This window comes from Engystomops pustulosus, chromosome 1 (assembly GCF_040894005.1).
Source record: "Engystomops pustulosus chromosome 1, aEngPut4.maternal, whole genome shotgun sequence".
Classification (NCBI taxonomy): Eukaryota; Metazoa; Chordata; class Amphibia; order Anura; family Leptodactylidae; genus Engystomops; species Engystomops pustulosus.
In genome coordinates this window covers 248,059,356-248,081,749 of record NC_092411.1, presented here as the reverse complement: position 1 = coordinate 248,081,749, position 22,394 = coordinate 248,059,356, and the positions used below count along the sequence as shown (strand labels likewise).

The 22,394-nt window shown below is 39.3% G+C and overlaps 1 protein-coding gene across 1 annotated transcript in view; it reads right to left on the bottom strand.

The window, feature by feature from the left end:
• HPGD (15-hydroxyprostaglandin dehydrogenase) overlaps positions 1-20,619 on the bottom strand; it is a 42,669-nt gene extending 22,050 nt beyond the window's left edge. The window contains exons 1-4 of the mRNA XM_072123776.1: positions 20,247-20,619; positions 6,335-6,458; positions 5,844-5,950; positions 522-618 (exon numbers count right to left, since the gene is read on the bottom strand). Of these exons, the coding sequence (XP_071979877.1) occupies positions 522-618; positions 5,844-5,950; positions 6,335-6,458; positions 20,247-20,339 (421 nt within the window). The 5' untranslated portion in view covers positions 20,340-20,619. The remainder of the gene's footprint in view (positions 1-521; positions 619-5,843; positions 5,951-6,334; positions 6,459-20,246) is intronic.
• Between the last annotated feature and the right edge of the window lie 1,775 nt (positions 20,620-22,394).

Here is a 22,394-nt window from a genome sequence, read left to right as displayed (position 1 = left end):
TATTATTTATTTATTTGGTTTTATGATCTGAGTGGATACATGTTACACAATGACAAGCCACTTTACAGAATATGTTATTGAAGCTAAAATGTACTGTATAAAGTGAATTTGTTGATTGATAGTTTGTTTCTTCCTTCTAACCTATTATAAACTGTATGAATGTGTTTCTGATTGGGGAGGATGGAACATTTGTACCCAGCACTATCCTGGTGGCTATCATCTGTCTATAGATGCTCAAACTTCCATGGTAGATGGAGCCAGAAGAAGAAGGTCATATAATATAATGAGCCATGCCAGGGAGCTGCAGCTCAGATCCTATTCACTTGTACTCCGACACCTCCACCATGCAATTGAGGCGGCTGTACACTTCAGAATAAGTGAGCATTGGACAATATGTGGTTGGATCTGACCATCTCTACATCCCTTATGCATATATATATATATTTACTTAATACAATATGTATTGTAAGTACTTAATACAATATGTATAATATGACCAATTAATAGAATCATTATAGTACCTGCCAGAGATGATATGTTAATTATGACTCCACCTTGACCTCCATTCTTTTTGTTCATAAGTTCTAAGCCAATGTAGGTTCCTCTTATAACCGAGATCTGAAATAGAAAGTGCCGGATATGAGAATTCCCAGGTCAACAGGAAGCTCCAATGGTTTATTTTACAGGAACTAACATCCAATGTTTACATCAGACGGAAAAGGGAAAATGCAAAGAAAAACAAATCAGAAAGATATCTATAAGCCAGCGGAGGCATAGCGTTTTTTAGGCAATTTCTAAAAATGTATAAATGATCCAGCGAATTGCTATTTAAAATGAAGTTATATAAACTAGACACGACATAAACTGATTGGTGAAAGTTTTTATAAAATATTATGTAGAGTCTCGAGTAAAGATGAGCGATTCTATTCCAAAATTCATAGATTTGGGCCAAATCTGCCATTTTTAATGTACTCAATAGACTCTGAATCTTTTCTGCTGCACTTTGGAAGTTGGCTGGTTACAGCTGACATTCACCCCAGTGCTATAGGAGGGGGACAGGCACTTTTCCGACTGAAAAGCACCGGCTGAGCCTAACAGTACGGACAACCGAAGACTACGACACAGATGTAACAACATTTTATTAAAATATTAAGTGTTTTAGAGTTCAGATTTTGGTTGTATTATATGTAACATTTAAACACATTTTCTGGTTATGATTTGGGGGACATTTTGGGAGAAAAATATAATTCAACATTTTCAAATAATAAGCAATAATACAAGGCAGTGTTATGATGCCCAAACCTATTACACATTATTTATTTGGATTTAGCTCTAAAAAATATATTTAGTTTTGAGGAACTACATCAGGTATGCGATGACAAAGTAACTAACTAGTCTTATGTAAATGTCAACTTCCCTTAATGTGTAGCGCCTACATTTCCACATTATTCTTGTGACTACATGGTTATTAGAAATCAGTCACGACTGTCAGAGGCTGTCGTAGATCGCCCAGGATCAGTAATTCCTTACGTGTCTGAACAGAATGTGTTTTTGGCATCTTAACCTTGTTGATACAGAGATTTAAGTATTCCAGAAACTTATGACAACCCGTAGATCAACAACCATTATATTGGGAAAGTTCTCTAACTGGGTTAAAGGTAACTTTTATCATATTTCATAGACGCTAATCTATTTACGACACCCGCTTAATGTTTTTAGAGACATGTGAAATTACCTTTGGGTTGTTCCCTTGTATAAGAATTATGTACTGTGAGTTTTACTCAGTAAGTGGATCGGTGCTGTGCTGCAAAAGCTACATTTAGATTGAAAATGTTTTTTTTTTTAATATGATTTCTAGTAATTTGTATGATTTATAAAAACACCATCCATGATTTTATTGATCTTGATAATGAGAGAATGGGGCAGATTTACTTACCCAGTCCAGCGGCGCGTTCTCTGTGGTGGATTCGGGTCCGGCCGGGATTCACTAAGGCAGTTCCTCCGACCTCCACCTGCACTGAAGTTCCCCGGAATGCACTGATCTTCACTAAGCCGGACTAAGTGAAGGTAAGCGCGAGTCCCGTAACATTTTTTTTTTAAAAATGCGGCCACGCCCCCCGATTTCCGTCGCGTGCATGCCAGCGCCGATGCGCCACAATCCGATCGCGTGAGCCAAAATCCCGGGGCAATTAAGGGAAAATCGGCGCAAATCGGAAATATTCGGGTAACACGTCGGGAAAACAAGATTCGGGCCCTTAGTAAATGACCCCCATTGTCTAATGTATATCATATATGTATATAAGTATCTTAGCTCAGAGCCAGTGACATCACAGCCAGATGAGTCTATATCTCATAACTATCAATGTCACAGTATAGTAATGCATCTTCTGGCCATTCTTCTGTTATTGCACCTGTGATATTCGTTTGGATTTTGTTTTTGAATTGATAAACTACATCCGCTTTTTTTACCTCATATTCCAGATCTGCACTTTCATTGCAAGTTTGTTTGAATAAAAATCAAACAATGAAAAGGTCAAAAGGAAGAAATCTTTAATAGAAGGATAAAAGCAAACATGGAAGTTTAAAACAATTTGAAGAAGCGAATGCCAAAAACAGCCATCTGGAGGATCTGAGTCAACTGTTAATGAAACAGTTTTAGATATACATACAGGCGATTCCCTACTTAAGGACACCCGACTTACGTACGACCCCTAGCTACAGATGGACCCCTCTGCCCCTGTGACCTCTGGTGAAGCTCTCTGGATGTTACTATAGTCCCAGGCTGCAATAATCAGCTGTAAGGTGTCTGTAATTAAGCTTTATTGATAATCCTTGGTCCCATTACAGCAAAAATATTTTGAAACTCCAATTGTTACTGGGACAAAAAATTATTTTGTCTGGAGCTTCAATTATAAAATATAGAGTTTCGACTTACATACAAATTCAACTTAAAGAGGACCTGTCACCTGTAAAAACTGCTTCTACTAAAGTAAGCTACAACAGACACAGCAGTGTTACACTGCTAGCATTATCTGAAACCTCCGATAAAGCCAGCAAACGCTGCCACGCTCTACAATAGTAAACACCGGACTGCGCTGTAAGCTGTCAGGGGTATTCATGAGGGGGTCGTTGGGGTCGCTGCTTCACCCCCGGACCGCCCCTCCTACTCCATAGGCCGACAGTGACTGCCGCAGTCACCGCCCCCTCATGAATACGTCCGAGTGCTTACAGCGGGGTTCAGCGGTTTCTATTGTACAGCGCGAGAGATTGTCTATCGGAGGTTTCTGATAATGTTAGCAGTGTGACACTGCTGTGTCTGTTGTAGCACTTTTTTCCAAAAAGTCTCGAAATGCATAAAAAGTACATAGGCCAGCAGTGCCTGGAGTAACTATGAGACTTTTTATGAGACTTTTTGCAGAAGTCATGTATCTGGCTTTGCACAGTGTTACACTAGCAGTAGTTATATGTTTACACCACATTAATAAAGAGGTGGAGGTGTATAACCTAGAAAACCCTGCAAAGATAATAACGTAAAAGAATTTAGCCATAATAGAAAGAATGATACCTTGGCTTACTAGAAGCTACAAATATGATTTAATGTAACTGTTGTAAAGGGAGGAACCTGTCCATGCAGGAATGTATTCTGTTTATTTCTAGAGATTGCCAAATTTTCTGTACTTACACACCACGTCTGAATTTATGGACAAAGTGACATTGATGGATGGTTTGTATACACAGTAAAAATTCTGATCATCATGCTTGGTCAGGTCTATTTTGCCTAGGTTTTCTAGGTTCAAATAGAATTTTAGTGTTGAGCGGACCCAAGCCACAAAGTCTTGGTTTGGATACCAAAACTCAACCCCCCACTGTCAACGCCCACTAACTCTTTGAATACTGCTGGTAAAGTCGTCAGCGACATCTAAATTGGTTGTGTGCACCATCATCTACCTTCCCCAGGGGTGCGCCAGAACTAATCGCGCGGAGATGCTATTTTGGGAAGGATCGTTGCTCTCCGTTAATGTCATCGGTAGAGACAACCCTCACAATAATGGTGGCGTGGTTTAAATCCCAATGTCAATCGAGGGTGTTAATGGTTGGGGTCCTGGCTCAGTACTGGATCCGAACAGGTTTTTAAAATTTTTAAAAATGACTAAAGAATAGTAAAATTGATCTATATTATTAATGTCAGATTTCTATATTCTGCCCTCCAGCAGACCAGATGATCAGCAATGGAAAAATTAAACATATCAAAAATAGGAACTTCTGCAAACCCTTCATTATCTTCTCTCTATAATTCATCTATGTGGCTGGAGGCTTCTGACAGGCGAAGGTGTTTCTACAAAGAAGTCAGCTAAGCCGGTAAGGCCCTGAGATTTGCATGTTTCTATATAGTTGTCTCAGATAACACTGAAGCCGCACACATGAAGAATGTAAATGAGCACATGGCTGGAATATTTCCTGTGTTATATTATTGCCCTGTTTATTCCAGTGTACAAAATAGAAAGTAATTGTGTGGACGAAAGATGTTTCCAAAAATCCATGACTTCTTACTGCGCTTCTAGTGTGTCCATGGCTTGAAATTGGTGCCGTTCCCATAATGAGCCCAAGACAATACATTTTTTTGGATAGGAATTTCTATTTTTTGTATATACAATTATTATTCTTCATGAATGTGAATACCTCTAAGGATGGAATGACAAGATGATTTTGACCATATCCTCCAATGAGCCATTAAAGGTAATCTACCATAAAATTCAACATGATAAACCAGTGACACTTACTCATAGATCCAGGCACTGTGACCGTGATAATTTTCTTATATTTGTTATCTCTAGCCTACTTCTTTCTAAAATATACTTTAAAATGATGCTAATAAGCCAGAAGGGCTTAAAAGGGTTAAAAGAACCCCTCTGTGCTGCAGATTTACAGGCCGTTACACTGTGTAAGGAGCACTTTCCCGCTCATACTGAAACTTCTTCTGCTGCAGTGATTTTACATCATGGAGAGGAAGTGGGGAAGTGCTGAGGGAGCAGGGGATGAGATTCATATGAAACGAGAGAACAGAGGGACTCAGGTAACACTCCCAGGAGCCATTCGGGTTTATTAGCATGATTGTAAAAGTTGATTTTAGAAGAAAGGAGGCCATGAATAACAAATATATGAAGATTGCCCCAGTCACAGTGTTTGGATCTATGAGTAAGTGTCCATCGCTTATCATGCTGGATTTTGATGCTTAATTTACTTTAAGGAAGGTTATGTTGCCCCACATTCACATTGCAGAGTGTTTTGTGCCTTAGAGTTGTGGTCACACCCATAAGTCACCTCACGTTCCATAGAAATAACTGTGAAGCTAATGATTTATATTGATATTTTTGTCTGCAGCACTTATATACATTTGATTCATATAACTCCAATCTTCTGTACTGTCCATGCATGTAGCTGCTGCTTTAAGCGGGTATTACCATGAAGAACACACATCCACATAGTGACCCCAGTAATCACAATGCAGGTGTCTCTTTCTAGAGATAAGTGTCTGCTCAGATCGAACGGATCTGTTTGATCATGAGAATGGTGGTCTCCAAGTTTCCTTTTTGAAAGGAGAGTTAGTGTATATTCATGACCAACACTTTTTTTTTACTTCCATAGGAATAACGGAGACAAATATAATGCTCTGTCAGTCCAATAGATTGGTGGTTGTTCATGTGTAGAACACCTTAATTTACTCAAGGTGGTTGTATCCCAGAAATCTCTACCCCCTCTTATATGGAAGATGTATAAGTGGCATTCTTGGGAAAACTGTTTGAATAGACCATCTTCAAGCATTTGTGTAGTTTATAACTTACCAGGTTAACTTCAATAGTCTTCTCCCAGTCCTTTTCATTGTTGACTCCAGCATTGTTCACCAGGATGTCCAACCTTCCAAAATGTTCTACTGTCTTCTGAAAAGCATCTACAACATAAATGTGGCACATAAAGTTACATATGTCCTCTTTCCTTGAGAAAAATATATGAAGTCTTGCAGAATATATTGTCACAATCTAAAGACCATTATTACGGTATTCTTAGAATGAACAAAAGAAAATCATATGAAACATTTCCTATATTTTATTAAAATACTAAATCCTGCAATTCTCATTTGGGGCACTAACTCTACTAACAGATTGACATGTGCCGATTTTCAGGAGCTCTTTTGCAGCATTTACCTAATTTTCATCACAGACAAGAATACGATAAAAAATAACACCTCTGTATATAACTCAATTGAATCCACTACTGAGAATCCAGTAATGCCTCTACAACCTACCCTCTTGCACACAGAGGCATTGATCCTCACCTCTCAGCTGTTCTTGGTCGGTGACGTCACACTGGATAAACAGCGTCCTGTTACTTCCAAATTTCTCGTCGAGGACGGCCTTACACTGTTCACCTGCTATGCGGTTTTGATCCACCATTGCCAACTACACAAGAAAACACATGAAAACACTTGAGTTTTTTTATAATAAGTCTGAATATTTATTCCCCCCCAAAATACTAGCCATGATCCCTCCAAGTACCAAAAAGACCGTACAGTCTGTAACAAGAAAAGTGCAATATAAACAGTAAGCAGACATATGGTGTCATACATAAGACTTGGGGTCCCCAGAAGTACCACCCCACTATAGTATGGATATAGCTAAGTCTATATCACTTCATGTTCTTACATTCAACAGTATCAGAATCCCGAGAATAATAAATTGAAAAATACTAACAGAACTATGGGAGATAAAAAAAATGTTAACACAAAACCTGGAGTATCCCAAAGGTAATAACTTATTACACAGCATCAACATAATTATGAGCCATTGGCCCCATCAAAATAATCTGATCTGCTTCTATGTGGAGGTAGGTTCTAGATTGGACCTGGGGGAAGCTGTGGATGTTGTCCATCTAGACTTTTACAAGGCATTTAATACAGTGCCGCATAAAATATTGTTACATAAAATGAGACTACTGGGATTAGGGGAAAATATGTGTAGCAGTTGGATGAATGCTAGAAAACAGAGGCTTGTCATTAATAGTACACAATCAGATTAGTTTGCAGTTACCAATTTGGTGCCATAGAAGCAGCAGAATTTCAATATTTATGGATTACACTAAGCTCTGTAAAGTCAACAGGTAATACAGAGGAGGATAGTAAACTCTCTTTTAAATTGGTCATTCTGACCTAAACATACCGTTACACAGCGTTAGGTAAGCCGATGCTGCAGGTGGTCATGATATGGCATGGAAATCTGCAGTTTCAATGAAAAATCGATTTATCAATAGGCATATGACCCCATTCGGCGCTCCTGGGCCCCTGAAACAGGGCACTTAGTGCTAGGGCACATTCATAACAATGCATGCGCCTTGCATGCTTGAAACTTCTACCGTTTTTTGCATCCGTTTTTGACAGGTTTTCCGAATTTGCGCAATAAAAAACGGACTGCATTGGGAGCATTGGCACATGCGCACTGTATCTGCGGCCATGCGAAATGAAGATACAGTGAGCATGCACCAGTGCTTCCGAGAACTCGGTGACGTCACCAGCTCTTGGGATCGAGCGAGAGGGGAAGAAGTTTCAAGCACGCAAGGCACGTACATTGTTATGATCGGGACCAAGCGCCAAGTACCCTGTGTCAAAAGCCCAGGAGTGCTGAATGGGGTCATATGCCTATTGATAAATCCATTTCCATGCCATATCACGACCACCTCCAGCATCGGCTTACCTAGCGCTGTGTAACGGTATGTTTAGAATGACCCATTTAAAATGGTAGATTTCCTTAAATGTGTTTGGCAAGACATGCATTTTTTTCACACACAATTTTTTAACATTTGTATAGGGCTTGATATATGCCCAATACATGTCTATGAGAACATGTCGGATGCATTGTACTCCAAGTGAAATGTGTTTTTCACTGATCCATTGCCATAGAAAACCTGGACTACAGTCATCAGTTTTTTTAGCATGTTTTTTTTCAAACTGACTAAACACCAGATTGAAATCTTATGGAAAAGTTTTTCATTGACCAAACGAAAAAGTACAATTATGCATTGAAGCAGATGTAATGATAAGGACATAGTTTTGCCCTTATACAAATCACAGGTCAGACAACACATGGAATAGTGTGTGCAGTTTTGGGCACAGTATATAAAAAGGACATAGTAGAACTGGAATGGGTGCAGAAGAGAGCAACCAGGATTATTAGGGGAAAAGAGGAATTGAAATATAATGAATGATAGAATATCAAAGTTGGGGTTATTCAGTTAAGATAAAGGAATGAGGGGGGACATCATTACAATATACAAATATCTAGATGGAAGGTAAAGGAATAATTCTAATGACCTTTATAGACCTAGACCTTTGGTCAAGGCACTTATCATGATAGATCATACAGTATATATTTCAAGAGGGGCATGGATGCCTTTATTAAAAGCAAAAGTATAATTTTTTTATGGGACCAAGATAGAAGGTTGATGCTATTTTTGGGCCAACTGACAAAGCCTTACAGGATTTTTTGCCTTCATTTGGACAGCACTGTAGGTCTATAGGATGGACCTGAACTTTTTCAACCTTATGTATTATTAACCAAAAAATGTCATGTTCCTGAAAGGGTTACTATTCTATGTGGTAACTGACGGTGACCTTTTCTTTTTTTTGAATACTTCCACTTTCAGTTCTCACAAATTTTGAGTAAAAATAATGATCTTCCTCGTAGTTCTCCAAACATGTCAGTAAAATATTTTAAAGGCTTTTTCTCTGGGTGATTTAATGGTCTCATTGGTGACTAATAGAAACTACATGTTCCCTGATGTTATTTTATTTTTAGGTTGCACAAGACGGACACAAGATGTTTGTTCATGATATGTGTGTCTACAGAGGAACATTTATATGGAATTATAGGACAGGGAGACCGGGTCATGCTTGGAAGGACTCCACCACCACCACACCTGCAGCTGCTTACAAATATTGATGCTTGGAATTTATTAGCACAGACATCATTCTTCTAACTAATGAAGATAACTGGTTCTACAAGTAAGATTCCTGAGGTCCTATTTATAGTGTACATGAAATGTGTTCTTTACAAAACTGATTATACAGGATATTTATAATAAAAAAAATGGGTGAATATAGACATGCAGAAAACACATGGAGCAATGTGTCATTAGCAAATAGGGAATAGACTTGAGTGTGCCAAACATTACATGGCTATTTCCACATCTGTGTCAGAGGCTCCCTTACTCGCCTCTATTACCCAATCCACAAAAAGTTATGGAGAAAAAATGATCAGAAAGTTGTGGAACCCTGAATTTCAGGATATTAACATTGGGTATAATACCATATCTACTGTGACAATATTGTAAACATATATTGACCATAAAATATTGCCAGTTTGAATGGCAAAATGTCTGTGTGTCACTCTAAAATATATCCAAACACTTGGCATTTCCATAAAATAATTTACATTTAAAACATATTTTCTCATATTTTTCAAGGTTAAATGTGACTTTGAAAGAATAGAGTGTTGGGGACTTGTGTTCTATATATTGATGCAGATTATATCCGGGCTACATAAACAAGCAAACTAGAGAATTACCTTAGCTGAAATACCTAATTTTAACATAAAAAACTTGGAAACCCATTGACTTAAGACATCTATCACCAGATAGATGCAAATGAGCCTGAAATGTTGCTCCAGGCTCCATTAACTCCTATTGAGCCCCTCAGTCTTATTTGCTCATTTTAAAATCCCCTTTTTCTTAAAAACGAGGGCACCGGTATGTCAGTGTGCTTGGTTTACAATCCTTGATCTGGTAATAGATATCCTTTTAGTATATTAGTAGTAAGTAGTAAGCGTTGGGTGGAAAAGCCATTGGTACCATTCTCCACCCAGTATATAACCATCCAGCATATGTCCCCAGTATATATTCTACCGGCTTATCCCCCCCGCAGTATATAGCCAGCCAGCACATGTCCCCGGTATATATTCTGCCGGCTTATCCCGCGCCCCCCCCCCCAGTATATAGCCAGCCAGCACATGCCCCCCAGTATAAAGTCAGCACCCTTCTGCCCTGTATATAGCCAGCCAGTATATGTCCCCAGTATATAGTCAGCACCCTTCTGCCCTGTATATAGCCAGCCAGCACATGCCCCCAGTACTTAAAAAAATAAACTTTGTACTCGCTTTACCGATGCCAGCTGCACTTCTTCTTTTTGTTTCATGTGAGCAGCAAGCGACAGGTCCTTGTGTGCTGGCGGGGCACACACTATGAATTCAGCCCCTGGAGTATAAGCTGAGTTTGTTTTTTTCAGCAGATTTTTTGTGCTGAAAAACTCAGCTTATACTCTAGCATATATGCTTTTTTGGATCAATCAACACTTAATTTTATGCACTTTATGCATCAGATTTCAGGTATACAAGCCCTGATAAATGTGGCCCTAGAGCTCCTAAGACTCTCCAGCATAACTGGAGTAACATCCTGCATAATGATACATCTGCCCCAAAATGTTCAAGAGTCAAAGTGCCTTCTGGGCCCTTCTTACAATAAGGAATCTGGGTGCAATGGCTTATGTAATGTGACTGTGTGAGGACATGTGAAATCATTACTAATCCTACCTAATACACAGCTCGTAACAACGATGATGTAATAGTAATTTGTACGCTAGTGATTGCATCCTGTCCTGCCAGCACTGCATGAGCAATGCATCTCACTTGAGTTGGAATTTATCATTGTATTAAGATCCATCTAATAACACATGGAGTACAATCTGCTCCAAAAACATCAGCCGGCCTAGCACTGCACATTATGTACATTCCAACAACTTCATGAAATGATTTATCCTATGACGCATATGTCTCAGGATCACGAACACTGGAAGCTAATAGAGCATTGATCTCATTACATATCACACCCCAATAAGCTCGTGTTTACTCGTGTTGTGTATGTTTGTTGTCTCCGTTTATGTCGTTCTCGACTTCCTCTAAACTGTCAGATAATTCCACATTCCATTCTGCAGCTTATTCTTGTCTTGAGGGCTTAGTATTTTGTACAAGCTTGCTTCCAGATGTGATAGCATGAAGACGACGGTGTGTTTACATTTTTTAAGGACGCATATTTCACGGTATGCAATGTTTGCCGTAGCAATTTTTGAGTTTTTTGGGGAGTACCTTATCTCATTGATTCACAAGCTTTGTCTATGCTCATTCACCTAAAGTTCTAGGTATGTTATTTACTTTGTATGTTCTTGGTTGCATGGAGTAGTTCCATCAAGCCATGAATACATATAGTATTAGACCTGGTCAATAGGGAAACATAACTTTTTTATCATAATAACATCTCTGTACATTATGACTAGGAGACACTAACTCATTTATAAATATGTCTCTACATTTTCATTTGAAATGTCATTTTATACTTTAAAGGTCATCTTCCACCAGGATGAAGGATTGTAAACCAAGCCCACAGACATACTGGTGTGTGCCCCCTCTGGCAGATTCTGCTCTTCTTTTAGCTTCTTAGGACCTTGTTTTTATGAGAAAAAGGTTTTAAAAATCATGTAAATGAACCTGAAGGGCTCCACCCTCCATAGATGTCAATGGAGCCTGGTGCTCCACAAACTCATTTGCATATTTTTTAAAACCTTTATTTCTTAAAAACCAGGGCATAATAAGCTAAAAGAAGAGCATATCCTGCCAGAGGGGGCAGACACCAGTATGTCTGTGGGCTTAGTTTACAATCCTTAATCCTGGCGGATGTCCATTAAGGCTACATTTACACAAACGTATGCTCGCCAGGCCATTGCGCATAAGTGACCCCTCCCCTCTCCATAGAAATGCACAGCATACAGGCCATACACACGGGGAAAGATAGGACAAGTCAGTGTATGGAGTGGTACGGTGTCACACGTATGTGGAACCGTATTGCTCTGGGCGGCCATTGCCGTATATGGGGGACGTATGTACGGCCAAAAGCTTGCAGCCGTACATATGTCCCCCCATACGGTTGTCTGAATGCACGCCTTATACCAATAGATATTTGGAATATATACTATTTTATATATTGAGAAATAGAACACTTCCATATGCAAGGAGATAAGTAGATCACTGGACTCTGATTTAGGCTCTGCTTACATTTTAAAGGCCATTTTACCCCCAAAAACAAGCTTAAAGTCCATTGATATGACATAAAAATGGTGATAAATGCATAATTCTTCTAAACAAATATAATGAAATCTGCAGAAGATGGTATCACAACATTGGGGATAAATGTCTGTTTATAGGGGTCCAAATGAAGGACCTCAAGTCACCGGTTCTGGTGTATACAGCCGGGGACTTCTGTAAGTTGTCCCAAAGGTCCCATCAATCAACTAAATTAAACTGAGAATAGACGCATTGGGAGGAATTTATCATTGTCTTTTTTGTCTATGCAGTGTTTTGGCGCTGTTGTGGTACAAATATTGTTTTGCGACTTTCCATTGTGCCAAATGAACACAGGAAAAGGCAAAATCACTTTAAAATGCGCCAAATTCATTATTTACTAAGACTAGCTTTCACAATACTGAACTGAATTAATGATTTAAGATTTGGTGCAAATTTTTGTTTAGGCGCACGTTTCATTTCGCCCCCCCCCCCCCCCCCCCCCCGGCGTAGAAATAGGAGGCTCACTGTGGTTTGTAGAAAATTCCATTTAAAAAACGTACTTCCTGATTGCAGGTCGAATGTGTTAATTCACCCATTGTGTGCCAGAAGAATGTCACACAAAACTTGGATGCTGTTCACACATAACAAATTAATTGACCCATTGTTAACTTAAAGGAAGAAGAAACCACAAAAAATAGACCTAGCTAGTGTCACATCCCTAACTGTGCCAGTAAATGTACATATCATTGGGGCTGAGATCAAGAGTTTTAGGTGACCTAGAAGCCAATCTGTGGTTTTGCTCCAAGCTACAAACGAGGTAGGTGATGCGCTGATACACAGGGGACTGACACTTTCCAACTTGTCCAACTATAATTATTAATACTAATAGTAAAAATAAATATTTATATCGTGCCATAATATTTCATAGCGCTTTACAGATCATAGGATACATATACAAACAAGACATTATATAACGTATGGTCAAAATTGCACAAGTGTCGCAGATTGCATGTTCGTCTTTTTTCGGGGATTACAAGCCTTGCACAGGTATTTAACATGGGTCTGCGCTGGGATTGTGTTGCATGCAATTGTTTTTTGGCGCAGCTGCATTGGCTTTCCTGGGACACAAATTGGGGGGTGGGCAGTCAGACGATCCAACTGAATTGGACTGAGCGCGGGATTTAACTTTTAAATTGTGCTTCATGCCCAAGCACTTACATGCACCACAAAATAGATGGTGAACTCTTTCAGACCTGAGCGGGGAAGTGACACATTCAGGATATCAGGCGCACAATCTTAGTGAATCGCAGCACAGTGCACTCTAGTCGGATAATGCACTTTCAGTGAACTCCGGGTGCCCCAAAATGTTTACTTTCACTTTGATCTAAATTTTCATTTTGTGTTTCCATAAAATATGTCCATTTCATATTATTTTCACATTATTTATGGTTATTCATTCATAATTATTATTAATTAATAATTTAACATAATTATTATAATCCAAGTCTATGTCGCAAGGGCCGGCGCCAGCACTGGACATACCTGGGCAAGTGCCGGAGCCCAGATCACATAAGGCTGTACATAAGAAATCCATGGGGGTGAGGGGAGGCTGTATCCAATGAATCCCTAGGGTATGAGGGGGTATAAAATACCCATGAGGGGACTGTTTGGGATGATAAACCAGAGAACAGGAGTCTGTTTTAGTTTCTAAATGTTTAATGCCACTGCAAAGGGGCCCAGTGAGGTTCTGTCGCCTAGGGGCCTACTGATACCCGGAGAAGGCACTGTATGTAACTCATCTTAAATAGTCTCTTTGTGAAATGGTATATAAATAATTTATTAGTTTCCTATAAACCTCCTCCACACAAAAGTTTTATGTACTTTATTTTTCACTTGCATGGATAGACATCTATATTTTGTTTTACCTGGCACATGCTTTTGGGATGGAAAATACCAAACTGTTTCCACAGTAATAGGCAGTGGTTTTGCGAGGAGAACAATGTGCACTAGGGAATAGGCCATGTTATTAGATGACACAGATCCCGAGCTGCTGAGGTCATGATGGAGGACACTCAGTAACAGGAAGAATTGCTGATGCTATTGCACAGCACTAGATAACCAGCTGTGTTACCAGTGTATTTCCAGCAGCCAAAGGCAATACACATTTCATAACTGTGGATAACTTGATCAGCTATGAAAACTATGAATGGTTAGATTTTAGTGTCCTTGGAAGTCATTATCCTGCCAAAATACAAAGCAACTTTGGTACATGCACTATTATTATGTTTGTTTAACGACCATATAACTAAAAGGATAAAAAATTATACTAGGAAACCTTAATGTATTAGAAAACCTGCAGATTTATGATACAGGAAGCATATCTGTAATGCAGAGGTTACTTAAAGGGGTTGTCTCCACAGTATTGGTGATAAGTGTCTAATTGGTGAAGATCTGACTACTGGTACCTCAATCGATTACCGTATTATACTTTATCTGTAAGGAGCTGACATCACAATTTCTGTTTCATTTAAAAGAAATCAAAATCCATCATGATAAACCAGGGACATTTACTCATATATCCAGACACTGTGACTGTGGTAATCTTCTTATATTTGTTATCCATGGCCTCCTTCCTTCTAAAATCAACTTTTAAAGTTATACTAAAGAACCTTAAAGGCACTGGGGGTGTTACCAGAGCCCCTCCATTATGTATCGCCTCCTCCCCGTGCTCCTTCGGCACTTCCCTCCTGCCTCTGTTTCCTGTAATCTCACAAAGTGGGACGGGGCACCCCATAGCCATTCTCATTAGCATAATGGAGGCCATGGATAACAAATATAAGAAGATGACCACAGTCACCGTGCCTGGATCTATGAGTAAGTGCCCCTCGTTTATCATGACGGATTTTGATGGTAGATTTCCTTTAATATACAGAACTGCTGTACATAGCCAAGTGCAGTGCTCAGTGTCAACCCCATAGAATTTGAAACAAGTAGCACAACTGTTGCCTTATTAAAATGGGGAACATATGACTCCCCATATGTAACCCATCCCATCACATTTATGACATGGACGCAGAGCTGGTGAGGTCTACCTCCTATGTGTCCTGCTTGTTGAAGACCTTTCATTATAATATTAGCTGATAATCTCAAGCATGCAAAAATAATCTTCTAATGATACAATACAGTAGATGCTGTCCTGGGACTTATCTGACAATTTGCATTGCAAATAACAGTGATGTCTATTGCCCCGAGTTGACAACAAACTATTGTTATTCTCTTCTCTCTCCCTAATTCCCTCCATTTCCATGTGAAAAAGGGTAAGGGCAGAGCAGACAGTAAAATGATTTCAGAAAAACTAACAGCCATTGCAGAGGATGACAGGAAAGTTCTACTTGGAGGATCAAAGGATTTGTCTTAGAGGTTACTGTCTCCTGTTTGAAGTTGTGCCAAAGCCACCGCAAGGACTGGGCACAAGATCCTGCCATGATTTCCCATTTGTGTGATACAACTGCCTATTCTATAACATATAACGAGTTGTATTCAGTATGGAAAAACATGGGTGGAAGAGAAGATTGTAGATTGTTTTCTAACACATGTTTCTTTATATATTTAGCGCCTACAGATTATGCAGTGCTGCATAAAGCATACCAAATCAGTCCCTGTCCCCAATGGGGCTCACAATCTAATCAACCTACCAGTATGTTTTTTTGGAGTATAGGAGGAAACCGGAGTACCCGGAAGAAACCCAATCAAATACAGAGAGAGCATACAAAATTTTTGTAGATGTTGACCTGGGTGGGACTCGAACCCAGGACTCCAGTGTTGCAAGGCAGAAGAGCTCCCCTCTCAGCCACCGACAATTGAAATATGATATAGGTGGCTTCCAGACACGTTTGGCACCACTTATTTTTGGTGCATCTAGTTATTACTAGAAAGGGGGTCTGCAAGATCCTCTCGGGGCTGTAACTGATTCTAATCAGCCATTTCCGGTAGCCCCATAGAAGTGAATGGAGTACAAGTGAAGCTTACATATGAATATACCCAGATATAACAGAATTGTATCAGAAATGCTAGAAAAATACATTGTTAAAAGAATCTTATGTTTAGAAGGGCTTTCCTCTATTATGCTATAAATGATCATCAACATCAGATTGGTGGGAGTTTGTAACTATGGACATTCATTCAATCTTTGGGCCCGAAATCAACACAAGACATGGAGCTTGTAGAACAGCGCCTCACTTGTATAGTAGTTGGGCTGATCTGATATTGTTGGCCAATCCCAATAAGTCGTCAATATAGATAAGCTGCAAAACACTGTTTAATTGTGAAATCTACCACCAAATAATCCTGATAAACCAGAGACACTTACTCACAGATCCTGGCACTGTGACTGTGGTAATACTTCTTACTTCTAAAAATCAACTTTGAAAATAATGCAAATGAGCCTGAAAGGCTAATGGGGTGGCTCCCAGAGCCCCTCCATGCTGCAGGTTCATAGACTGTAACATTGTGCAAAAGCACTTCCCAGAGGGAGGGGGAGGTGCTGTGGAAGCAGAGGTGCAGGGTGATAAAATATAACAGCCTCTGAATCTGCAGCACAGCCTCTGAATCTGAGGGGCTCTTGGGACCCCTCCAGTAGCCCTTCTGGCTAATTAGCATAATTTTAAAAGTTCATTTTAGAAGGAAGTCACAGTGCCTGGATCTATGAGTAAGCGTCCCTGGTTTACCATGATGGATTTTGATGGTAGATTTCGTATAAAATTTTGTTAGTTTACACAAATTCATAAGACTGGGGGAAAACATTATGCAACAATTGACACAAAGGTTGGCAGCCAGCAGCTACATGGACTGGTGCTTTAAGGGCAGTTCTACTTTCATTATTGACTGAAACTTCCCTTTGAAAACATTATATTGCTTGTCTTGGCCTCGGGCCAGTAAGAGAACTGTTTTAGCTACAAAAGCAAAGGTGGACTTACTATAATGCAAATAAAGGCGATGCATATGTAAGAGAGTTGTATAGTATTTTAGCATAATGTATGTTTTGTATACAGTGTAATATGGTTATAGATACAGAACAGCTTTAATACATCCCATGTGTTCCTTTACATAGATTCCTGCTCCTACATCCATTTCTACAGGAGTCACAAATACAAAAAAACTTACAAGCATGTTTAAAAGGCTTACAATCTGGTGAGATACTACAAGTATTAGGGTTATACAGAGTGTGTAGTTCTCCAGCTGTAAAGATTCCATATGGTAAATAGCAAAATATGTCAGCAATGAGGAAATGTAGAATGTAAAAGAACTCTAATTCATGCATACATATGGCTACACACATGCATACATATAGCTACTATTTACTACCGTATATCTGCAGAGTTCTGTAATAAGTCCTGAGAGAAAACATAACATAGAAACACATAAACTATCTACCAGTATATATCTACAGAGGTCATCAATAGTTACTGAGAGTATACATATAGTTATTATCCACTGCTATATATACACAGAGGTCATCATTAGTTACTGAGAGTATACATATAGTTATTATCCACTGCTATATATATATATATATATATATATATATATATATATATATATATATATATATACATATACAGAGGTCATCAATAGTAACTGAGAGGATACATATAGTTCCTATCCACTACTATATATACACAGAGGTCATCATTAGTTACTGAGAGTATACATATAGTTATTATCCACTGCTATATATATATATATATATATATATATATATATATATATATATATACAGAGGTCATCAATAGTAACTGAGAGGATACATATAGTTCCTATCCACTACTATATATACACAGAGGTCATCATTAGTTACTGAGAGTATACATATAGTTATTATCCACTGCTATATATATATACAGAGGTCATCAATAGTAACTGAGAGGATACATATAGTTACTATCCACTGCTATATATACACAGATGTCATCAATAGTTACTGAGAGGATACACATAGTTACTATCCAATGCTATGCATCTACAGAGGTCATCAACAGGTACTGAGAGGATACATATAGTTATTATCCACTACTATGTATTAACAGAAGTGATGAATAAGTCCTGAGAGTATGTATATGGTTACTATCTATTAGTTACTATTTACTACTGCACTTTATATTTACATAGTTTAGTAATGAGTCCTGAGAGTATAGATATAGCTACTACGTACTACTGTATATCTGCAGAGTTCAGTAATAATTCCTTTAGAGTATATACTGTATATGTAGTTACTATTTACTACTGTACTTTATATCTGCAGAGATTAGTAATAAGAGAGTACACATATAGTCACCTATCTATTAGTCACTTTTTACTACTGCAGCATTTATTTAAATCGTTCACTAATACCTTTGGGGACTATACATACAGCCATTATCTGCTACTATACATTTACAGGGGTCATCAATCATTTCTAGGAAGAATTCTACAGCTTCTCACGTCCTGAGGAATTTCAAGTCTTGATAGAAAACTTTGAGAAGAAATACTATACAACTCTTCAAGGAACTACAAGTATCAACATAAATTCTGAAAGGAAATCCATAACTCGTCACCTGTGTAACCCCAAGTGTGAGGGATTTATTCTGAGAAAAGAAAACTTTAACTCCTTACTTCAAGAACTACAAGTCCCAGCCATGCACTTTGAGAGGGTATTAATAGCTATCCTCTTGCGGAATTACAAGCCTCATCAATACACTGAATTTAAGCATAATATATGTCTTCTTTCCATGGAACTACAAGTCTCAGAAATACACTCTGAATTTAAACATGGAATAAAGGTTTTCTTTCTATGCAACTATAAGTCACAGAAATTCACTCTGATACAATCTCGGACGATTCACCAGAGGAACTACAAGTCTCAGCAATGATCTCTTAGAATGAACATGCTATATAGCTCTTCTTTAGTTTATGGAACTACAAGTCTCAGCAATGATCTCTTAGAATGAACATGCTATATAACTCTTCTTTTGTCTATGGAACTACAAGTCTCAGCAATGATCTCTGATACAATCTCTCACTATTCACCCAAGGAACTACAAGTCTCAGCAATAATCTCTTAGAATGAACATGCTATATAGCTCTCCTTTAGTCTATGGAACTACAAGTCTCAGCAATGATCTCTTAGAATGAACATGCTATATAGCTCTCCTTTAGTCTATGGAACTACAAGTCTCAGCACTGATCTCTGATACAATCTCTCACTATTCACCATAGGAACTACAAGTCTCAGCAATGATCTCTTAGAATGAACATGCTATATAGCTCTTCTTTAGTTTATGGAACTACAAGTCTCAGCAATGATCTCTTAGAATGAACATGCTATATAACTCTTCTTTTGTCTATGGAACTACAAGTCTCAGCAATGATCTCTGATACAATCTCTCACTATTCACCCAAGGAACTACAAGTCTCAGCAATAATCTCTTAGAATGAACATGCTATATAGCTCTCCTTTAGTCTATGGAACTACAAGTCTCAGCAGTGATCTCTGAGAATGAACATGCTATATAGCTCTCCTTTAGTCTATGGAACTACAAGTCTCAGCAGTGATCTCTGAGAATGAACATGCTATTTGTAGCTCTTCTTTAGGTTTCAGCAATGATCTCTGAATTGTTACATGCTATATAGCTTTTGGAACTACAAGTCTCAGAAATGATCTATAGTGGAACTACAAGTGACAGGATTGATCTTGTAGAAGGCATATCCAGCTGAGGAATACACTACTGGTATACACTGTATACTGGTCAGTAAGTGATGATCGCTACAATCTCATCAAAGATGATCTGCTGTGGGACTACAAGTCTCAGCTTAGACAGCATATCAGTCTCACATTAGACTCAGAGCTTCTCCTGGGAAAGTCTCTACCTGAAAAATAAAAACTACAGCTCTATCATCTTATGAGCAATGAACCTCCTGGGGAACTACAACTCCCAGCAGTGCAGCATCCCTCTAGGGAGCCAGGCTGGCCAGGACTTCTCTCAGCTCAGTATACAGAATGTATATCATCTCCTGGCAGAACATGATCATACATAACATATAGTAACTTACCGCAGCTCCTTTGTTTAAAAGTTCCTCCACCATGGCTCTGCCAATGCCCTGTGCAGCGCCAGTCACCAGTGCCACCTTCCCATTGGCATACATGATGTCCAGAGCCTGGTGCCTGCAGATGTATGTGATGAATGGCTTCTGTCTCCCAGTGTCACTGTGCCCAGGGCTGCAGTCACCTCCTCCAAGGCTGGATGAATGTGCTTCCCCTTCTCTGGAGTCCTCTGTGTCTTATCTCTCTGCCCTCCTTCCCTTCAATCTTTTTACAAGTGGGAGGGGACAGAAGCTGCCTGCAGCTTATAGGTAACTCTGGCAGCTTTCACACCATCAGCCTTACCTGCCCTGTAACTCTTTCCTTGCCAAAGGCTAAACCCCTGATCTATTTCCAGTAGCTGACAAACTCAGCTCTGCTGCATCTATATGTATGAGATCAGCTTGGAATAACTTTTTTTTTGTCTTTCACTTTTTTTGCTGCTGATTTCCCCTGAGCGGCTGTGTGATTTTATTCAGCTTTTTTATGTCCTTCCCTCTGTGATTCAACTCCCATTTATTTTAATCTCTTTCTGCTTTTCATGTCCCAAATAATGAATTCACTTGTGACAGCCAAGAATAAATTCTGCCAACTTTTCTATCCAGTACGGAGAAAAAAGCTCCTCCAATTCACCCAGAAATTTCTCAGAACAATCCATTTATGAAGTCAGGCTGCTCGCTCACCAAAAATGACAGAAATAATACAGCAATTAGCTTTGCGTCATCCTGAACGATTACTGCTGTACTGTCCCATAGAGCCGGCTCGCTGCTATACACATATGGAGCTGGGAACTTAATGGGCCACATTTATTAAAGCGTTTGTGCCAATTTTCTGTCTGATTTTGCGCTGAATAGAGGGTGCAAACTGCACTGTGCCCCCGGCATGCCACAAAATTCTGCACCTAAAGGGGCGTTCCGGTGCCAATTCAGACTGTGGACCACATTTATTGTAGCGACATGAAAGAATTGTGCCACACGCTATGTTAAAGCTGCACAAAAAAAAAATGGTGCCCACTTCCAGAGCAGTGTAGGGGGCACCAGATTAATGAAGACAGTGCACCAGTTGATGAATCTGCCGCCCCCTGCACACTCCACAGGCAAACTGCACATAGTACAGACCGCACTACTGTTGATAAATGAGCCCCAATGAGGCACAAAAATCAACTGCAGTTAGGTTAACTTTAACTTTTACTCAGTGGTGCTTCTAGAGATTATTAAGTCTCATAGCAAACTATTTACTATCTCCCATCCCCATCCTTTCCATGACTGTACATTGAGATATGTGAATATAACAATCAATTGTACAGGGTGTCCCACAATGTATAATACTCATTCTAATGACCCCCACATTGTGTAATTCATTTGTCTACCACTTATAATGGCCCCTCTTTCTGTAGCCGTCTTTCCCTAATTTTCTCCTCTCTCTTGTTCCCCATCTAAAATGCCCCCTCTCTGTAGCCCCCCCACCTTGTGCCTCTCTTCAAGTAACCCACCTTGTTTCCATTTCTGTACCCTTTCCCACACCTTATGTGCCCCTTAGCCCTCATCACTCATGCCCCTTTTTCAACCCATCTGCAGTGAAATTGGGGATAAAAATCTCAATCTCCCCTTTCTTCCTGCAGCAGAGCTTTCCTATCTGTGTCTCTGCGGCGGCTGTGTCTCAAAGCCGGAATTTGAGATGACATCAACATTTTGATATAACACAGAGTTTTCCACTTTCCATATAGTAGGGTATAAGAGTCTGGTCACTAGGGTCTGACCACTTGCCCCCATCCCCAGCAATAATAGAAATAGGGTCTTTGAGTCTCCTGTGTAAAAGAAAGGGGTCATGTGCAATATTAAAAACTGTCCGGTTTTACTTCTACAGCTTCAGTTATGAACAATCCACCCTCTGTCACATAGGAGGAACACATGAGTCTACTACTGCTCCAATAACACAAGGGATTTGAAACTAATGTTCACATGTGTGACTCTACTCCATTAAATATCTATTGACCCCCAGCGGTCACTTGGCATCTATCTTGTGCCGAAGGTCATAAGAATTATCAGTGGATGAACAAGAATGTTCCATTTGTATAGAGGTTTTATGGACCCCCCATGTGAGTCTGAATAGTATGAAAT